Raw genomic sequence first — 7,637 nt, forward strand, 5'->3', positions numbered from 1 at the left:
TGCAAATTGGTACCAGCCCTCCGCTCCAATTCCCAAAGTAGCTTTGCAAGAATTCTAAAATAAATATAAAAAAGGTAAGGTTTCCTTTTGTTTCATGTCCAGGGTTTAACGAGTATATTGATGAATTTTGCTTTGTTGTCCAAATTTGCACAAAAAATGTCACTCCTAATACATATTGAAAACTATTGTTCATACATACAGGAAACCAAAAATCGACATAGCTTAAAAAACTTAAAATAGAATTGAAGTTGAATTCAGTATCTTATCAAAGGCACACTGCAATGGACATTCTATGCATAATCAAGTTTGTTCAACATAAAAACATCAATTTTTGCTTCCTGTTGTTGATAAATAGAGCCAATATATACGATAGATTGTACAGTGGCACAGTGGATTGTACAGTGACACAGTAGATTGTACTGTGACACACAAACTTGCCAAAAATGAACGCGTAAATTTCTTTAGCGATTTATCCTCTTTGTTGGAGATGAACGGGTAAATGCGGTAGATTTTATACAATGTAATACATTTATTTACGATCTGCCAATTTAATTTGGTAGCGAAAAAAAACCTTTTCACATTTTCATTAGTATATAATTATTATTATAAATATAAATATGTCAACCTGGTCATGGAGATAGTAAATACACATTTCAATTGTACAAAGAAGTCGCCAAACAATAAACAATAAATATTAATATATGTATGTATTTATATTTATATATATGTATTTATAAATAAATCTATATATATAAATATATTGCTAAGCAACATATTGTTCCATTTTGTCATACATATTAAATAATACCATATTACCATACATTTAGATATATATTTGAATAGATTTATTATCACAAAGATTTGCAGCTGCAATGACATTTACAAACTAATTTGTAATACTGCATTTGCATATTACATAGGTCAGATACCAGTTTGTGTTTAATATTCCATTGAAAAACCCTCGGGCGTAATTGACAATTATATATTGCAGTTCGAACAGTGAAAACTAAAATAACAAAAGGTGCGTAAAATAACTTTGACGATATAATTTCGTATGGCACGTGCCGGATTCGCTACGACTGTACATATGTGTACAGAACTGGTGTCATTGGCACGTCCTGCTCATCAGGGTAGTTGATTCACACACATTGAGTTTTTGACAATTCACAGTGATGGCAATTCAATTGAATGTGGCTTACGTGCAGCCCCCTAACCCCATGCTTATCCGCAAATTAAATACAATTTTTTTCTGATATTTTTTTATTTACGTATACTTAATATTTGTGCACATTGAGAAGAGTAACTGAGAAGAGTGCGCACTAAGCGCACAGATCCTCAACGGATTCACCTTGAAGGAGTAAGCGTTGTTGTTCGTGTTTGTTCTTCTTATTGACAGCTTTGCCGCCAGCGGCCTTGCCACGCCTACGATTTATCACGCCATCCACGTCATCCATCATGCGCAATATTGTGGTCTGATACACAAATATTTACTTAGTACCAATCAATATCCGCATATATATTTGTATATGTTTGTATATGTGTACCTGATCTGAGCAATCCATGGGCGCCACTGATATATCACGCACTGCTCGAAACTTGCCCACATTGTTGAGATGCTCGTTCTCCAGCCGAAAATAGTTCCAGATAAAGCGTCTGAATACCTCCAGTGGACTGAGTATGGTCATCATAACATCACCCTCAATGTAACCAGCCTGGATGAGGCTCATCGAAAGCGTCCAACTGAAACGCAATATTAAATCCTCAATTATGCCAAAGTAATAGAACCACTGCAAGAAACAAGAGACGCAAGACAAAAGAGAAAAAGAGTAATGGATGCATTGAAAGATTGTTTTTCAAGCCCAAATATTTATCGCTACCATTAGCTCCTCCCAAATGGTGAGGGTGTGGGTGGCGGTGCCCAAACTTACCGTCGATGAATAAACGATTTCCTCACGCAGGAATCGATTGTCGCCCGCCTTCGCATCGAAGAGGCCCCAGTCCATTTTGATGTCCCATGTGTAGGCGTAGCAGGACGAGAACAGTGCTGCTGTTATCCAACAGTAGAACCAAGGATTTTCCTTGGACAACGAATAGGTATCTGCAATTGCGTAAAAATTATGCTGTCTGTGTGTTCTAATGCATAAATATGAAATGAACACGAATTCCCGGCTTGCCATTAAAGCAACGCTAATTGGCTTCACAACACAAACAGCACACACATATTAATAATAAAATGTGTAGTGCCGCATAATGAAACCACGCACACTTCAACATTTCTTCGCCACTCACCCGTAGTCGTGTGGAACTTGTGCGCAAATATAACCACAAAGAAGGACGTTGCGTATTTGGCCGCATTTACCAGATGGGGAAATGCCTCTTTGGTATCGCGATAGCGACGAATGCATTGAGCGAAGCGAAAATATGCTGGGAGAATGGCCACAATGGGATGCAGTATGGATACATACTGTACACAGTGATTGCCAGCTAAAAGAAACGTATATATATATATTTATATAAAATTAAAATACTTAACAGCACTTCACTTAATACTTAAGACACTAAAAGAGCATTATTCACTTTTGAAACTTTAACATTACTTAAATTTTGAGCGCACAAAAACTTTGCTCGCATAGTTCACATATATGTTGCTTAAAATAAATACGCATTTACCCCAGTCAGAGTCTGTATAAATTAACATCATGCATTAACTTTTACATTGAATTTAATAGAAATTATATAAAGTTTACTGTAAAGTTAATTTTTGTCTGAACTTTCAAACTGCATAAATTAACATGAAAAAACTGTATTGTATCAAAAGAGGAACATAAAATTCATTTTGTGCGGAAATTTTTAAATAAGAAAAAAAAAACATGAAAATTGATGTAAGTCGATTTAGTAAATTACTACATACAAATATTCTTTATGAATTGAATGTATACAATTTCTTCAAAGTTCAAGTCCGATTCTTGTTAGATTTTTAAAAATTTAATTTGAGCAGTAAAATCGTCTTTTGTTGATGTTTGAGGGTTTATTTTAGCGAAAAAGTTCAAGTACGATTATTATTATATTTCTTTAAAATTTAATTTATGCATTAAAATCATATTTCTTTTATAAAGTTTGAAAGTGAATTATAAATAAAATTGTTAAATTAGTTCAATAAATAGATTTTTATGGCCTATTACTCACCTTGGCCGGCTTTGTGCCAAGTCGGATTGCGACCAAAGAAGCACATCAGAAAGGGTATATCCAGAAATGCGGGCACCATACTATTCAATTGATCGGCCAGCCAGAAGTCCGCAAAGGTAACAAAGCAGAAGGGTGCCATGATGACGCGACCGAGAACCCGAAGCGCCCAATAGCGGGCCTCGTGATGAAATGTCCTGGTGGGATTCAGCAGAAAGGCGACCATCAAGGTGTAGAGAAACAGCGGAGCTGCATACTGCGGAATGCCCAAGGGGTCACAGAATATATAGCATAGGACACAGCAGGCCCAAATCACCCCAAATACGGAAGCAATCTCCATAATATTCTGCTCGGAAAGATGATTGCGGGGATCCAGCTCAAAGATGAGCACATGGTTGACCCCAGACGAGCGCCAGCCATAAACATTCACGCCCCAAAGGAAGAGGCACTCGGTGATGAGAAGTGGAGCTCGGAACATGCGCAATCCCACTCGCCAATTCTCACCAAAGCCATAGAACATGGCCGATATGATAACGGTGACGAAGAGCACCACAAATGCGCCCGAAAATAGGCCAACCTTGAAGGTGGTCCAAGGACTCTGCTGCTCGCCGAGCGGCGGAACTCTCAGTCGCTTCATGGCACCTAGAAAATATCAATGAGGCAGCCTCGATAAGCAAAATAGAAAATTTATTCTGTAAGTTCTCCAAAATAAATGTATAAAAAAAATCAAGTATTTCCAATACTAACGCTGTCTATCGCCGCCTTCGATGTCCTGGGTGACCGCCTGTTCAGTTTCCTGAATGAGTCGGTCTATATCCTTGTTTGTGTAGAAATGGGCCGCCTCCACGTGATCCGTGCGCCAACGTGCTCCATATTCCACACTGAGCAATTTGTCGTGCTTCTTGAGAATCTTGCGAAAGCCAGTAAAATTGAGATTCTGATAGTTCTGCAATAGGATTAGTCCCAAATAGAACTCGCTAAATGCCAACTTGAGATCCTGTATCTTGCGGGCGGGCACATTCTTCTTGCCCAGCGGTGTGCGTCGCTTCCATGCCGGCTGCTTCTTCACATGGCCCATTTCGAGTGCCTCAGTCAATTCGCTGCGCAGATTGCCATATTTGCGTGTTGCCTCCGCCATCTTTTCCGAGTAGAAGGTATTGATCTTGGCCAGCTCTTTGTCGCAATAGAGAAAGAAGTCCTCGTCGAATTTGGCAAAATATCGTGTGAGCATCTCGCGATCCACCAGCTCAGCGGATGGCGCCTGTTCGATGGCTGCATACAGCATGGCCTTCATTTCCTATCGACAAATAATAAATCGATATTTAGATAGCTACGTTTTCGATTGGTAATATCGAATCACTCTGTTCGATTTACACCGGAACTGAGTCATGTTCACTAACATGTGTCTATGCACTTTTCTCAAACACTGTGCGGCCTTTGTGTTTGTTTACGTTTGTGGCGAGCACAACAAAACGCGCGATTGAGAGAAGCATGTGGGAAGCGCATGCGCCAATAAAGCTTTTCGCAAACTTTTTGACAGCTGGAGAGTCGTTTTTCACGCTGACGTCATTGGCACACTGACAGCTGTGAAAAGCACTCGCTCACCCATCTCAATGGGATACACATTTTTCTTCTCTTCTTTTTTTTTTCTTGTGATTCGCCTACATTATGTTTTACCTCATAGTTAATATATTGCTTGCGCCACTCTGGCGTTATATGCGCCCCCAAATGCTCGGCAAACTTCATGTTCAGCCGCTTAGCTCACTCCAGCTGCACTGCATCCGCATTGGACCACAACAGAAGACGGACAACGTTGGCGTTCCACGCGCACGTTTTCACGTAAACAACACAACTGGGCCAAACGCCAACGAAAGTTTTCGATGATGGTCTGAATGCCAGGCAATAGTTAATGGATGCCAGAGGGGGCAACTGGCGGAGAAGGAGGTTGGGGGGGTGGAGATCTAGGGGCGCCAACGAAGGAGCTTTCAATATGTAAAAGTTGCTATTGCCCTCTGCTGTCATCCATCGCAGCGTTCGCTGACCAATGTCAACAAAAAACAAATTGCCAAAATAGAAAACGATTTCGTTTTGAAAAAGCGAAATCTTGGCTAATACTTGAGCCATAACTTTAAGCAATTAAGAATTAACTTTGTCAGAATTGAAACAATTTTTAAAAGCAATGCAGCTAAAATTAATTACTGTATTTAAAGTGACCATATTTTCTCAAAATTGTACGGCTCGACACTTCATTGAAGATAAGACAAAAAACAAAAAAAAAATGCACAATTGGAATTTTGACACAACTAACCCGATTTTAAAAAGCAAGACAATCTATCGAAGTCTAGAAAATTTATCTAACTTATGTGAAGGGTCATTAAGATACCCAAACTTATTTGTATTCTGAATAGTTATACAAAAATATCATTAGCCTAAAAAACATAAGCCTAGATGCAAATGGGTATTTTTATCAAAATTCACTGCACTGATATATACTTATTAGCAGTTGGATAATTTATTTATGATATGGAATACCTCAATATACCCCCAATATTGCCCAGTAAGAGAGAGAGAAATAGAGAGAGAGAGAGGAAAGAGAGAGAGGAGAGAGAGAGAGAGAGAGAGAGAGAGAGAGAGAGAGCGAGGGCCCAAGTTTCAAAGTTTTACACGTTTTATACCATTCCTCATGCAAGTGTTTCCAATGGGTTCTATCTACACACAAATATTTACAAATGCAAATACACATAAATATACACATACATACACGCACACATACACGTGTATTTATATTATAAGATCCAATTACGGTTGCAATAATAAAAATCAGTTTTCGGGTAGAATAGAAGTCAAATCGATCCTCTCGCTCGCTTGCTCTCTGCCCTGCTTCGTCTTATCGCAATTATCGGCTTACCCCGAGCTCTTCCGGTATCGGTTATTTGCTCGTGCATTTTACTCTGTTAATTTCTTCATTTAGATTGATTAAAGAACGGTCTAGTTCGGCTGCCTCCCGCATAGATTGTCGGCTCGCCTGCATGATCGGGTCAGAGAGCATGGAACGGAGACCGAAAGAGAAATAGAGAGAGAGAAAGAGAGAGAGAGCGAAGAGAGAGAGGGCGAAGTGTCGTAAATGTATCTTGCTCCAGTTGCTGCTGTTAGTTCTTGATTGGCCTGCGTACCGACGAGTCATTCACGAAGAGAGAACAACCCCATACCTCACCCCACCCCGCCTCCCATCTTCAAGTATATCTTATCAGCGATTAGTGGATCGAGCACAGTTGCACTGAAATAATTGTCGAGCGCTTTGTTTGATATAAATTCAACGCAGGGCATTGCGTCCAAATCAGTCCAACGCAGTTCAAGATGTCGCAAGCAGTCCAGCCGAGCGCAGAGCAGGTCAACGAGGTGAAGACCCGTTTCCTGGCCAAAATGGAAGCGGAGCCACCAGCAGGTAATTAAATTAAATATAATTATAAGATTAACACCTTCAATTTACAACTTCCCTCATTCTCCACCTTTCCCTCTCTCTCTCTCTCTCCCTCTCTCTGTTCCAGTTCCGTTTCATCCTAGCGATCTGGCGCGTATCAAGGATAACGATGTCTGGATAACCCGTCTCCTGGTGGCATACAAACTGGATGTGGAGAAGGCAATCTTACGTCTCTATCAGAATTGTGAATGGCGTCAGAGTTATGGCACCAACGACATTAACGAGTCCAATGTGAATCAGGAGTATCTGAAGGATGGCGAAATCTTTGTGCATAACCACGATAAGGACGGTCATCCGCTGCTCATTGTGGACATGTCCAAGCACTCGAAGAGCAAGAATCATGACGATCTGTTGCGTGTCATTGTCTATTGGTTGGAGCGTGTGCAGCGCGAAGTTTACCTCCAGAAGGTGACACTCTTCATGGACATGACCAATGCGGGCCTGGGCAACTTGGATCTGGACTACATCAAGCAGATTATACAATTATTCGAGACCAAGTATCCCAATGCGCCCAACCACATTGTGGTTCATGAGCTGCCTTTCCTCCTCAATGGTGAGTTTTCAGGTGGAAATTAAGTTTTTTTTTATATTTTCATTTATAAAAATTCCCCTTTTAGCGGCATTTAAAATTGTGAAGGGTTTTATGCCCGCGGAGGCATTGGAAATTCTGCGCGTGACAACTAAAAAGGATATTAATGAGTATGTCGATAAGGATAACTGTTTGAAGGCCTGGGGCGGCAACGATGACTACACGTTTAGGTTTGCAACAAACTGAGTCCAAAGTGTACATATTTTAAATATATTGTAAATAATACGATATTTATTATATCAGTTCATTTAACAATAACGAAAGCTTTTTTATACCAAGTGCAGCTCAAACTGCAAAACTATTTAGTGCATTGAGTTAAACATGCGCTCAACAAGTGGAAGCTTTGGTGGGATAGCGAAAGCTTAAAACTCATTTAAATGCAGC

At 40.0% G+C, this 7,637-nt stretch overlaps 2 protein-coding genes across 2 annotated transcripts; one reads left to right on the forward strand and one right to left on the reverse strand.

The window, feature by feature from the left end:
• Positions 1 to 1,242: 1,242 nt before the first annotated feature.
• LOC6558770 (xenotropic and polytropic retrovirus receptor 1) lies at positions 1,243 to 5,032 on the reverse strand. Its single transcript, XM_001985080.2, has 7 exons — positions 4,861 to 5,032; positions 3,931 to 4,480; positions 3,187 to 3,825; positions 2,290 to 2,484; positions 1,929 to 2,098; positions 1,545 to 1,787; positions 1,243 to 1,472 (listed from the first exon to the last, which is right to left on the reverse strand). Exons 1-7 carry the CDS (start codon positions 4,927 to 4,929, stop codon positions 1,320 to 1,322), a joined length of 2,019 nt encoding a protein of 672 aa, XP_001985116.1. The 5' UTR covers positions 4,930 to 5,032; the 3' UTR covers positions 1,243 to 1,319.
• Positions 5,033 to 6,196: 1,164 nt separating this feature from the next.
• LOC6558774 (motile sperm domain-containing protein 2) lies at positions 6,197 to 7,483 on the forward strand. Its single transcript, XM_001985079.2, has 3 exons — positions 6,197 to 6,628; positions 6,732 to 7,217; positions 7,282 to 7,483. Exons 1-3 carry the CDS (start codon positions 6,541 to 6,543, stop codon positions 7,437 to 7,439), a joined length of 732 nt encoding a protein of 243 aa, XP_001985115.1. The 5' UTR covers positions 6,197 to 6,540; the 3' UTR covers positions 7,440 to 7,483.
• Positions 7,484 to 7,637: the final 154 nt, after the last annotated feature.

This window comes from Drosophila grimshawi, unplaced genomic scaffold, assembly GCF_018153295.1.
Source record: "Drosophila grimshawi isolate 15287-2541.00 unplaced genomic scaffold, ASM1815329v1 contig_44, whole genome shotgun sequence".
Classification (NCBI taxonomy): Eukaryota; Metazoa; Arthropoda; class Insecta; order Diptera; family Drosophilidae; genus Drosophila; species Drosophila grimshawi.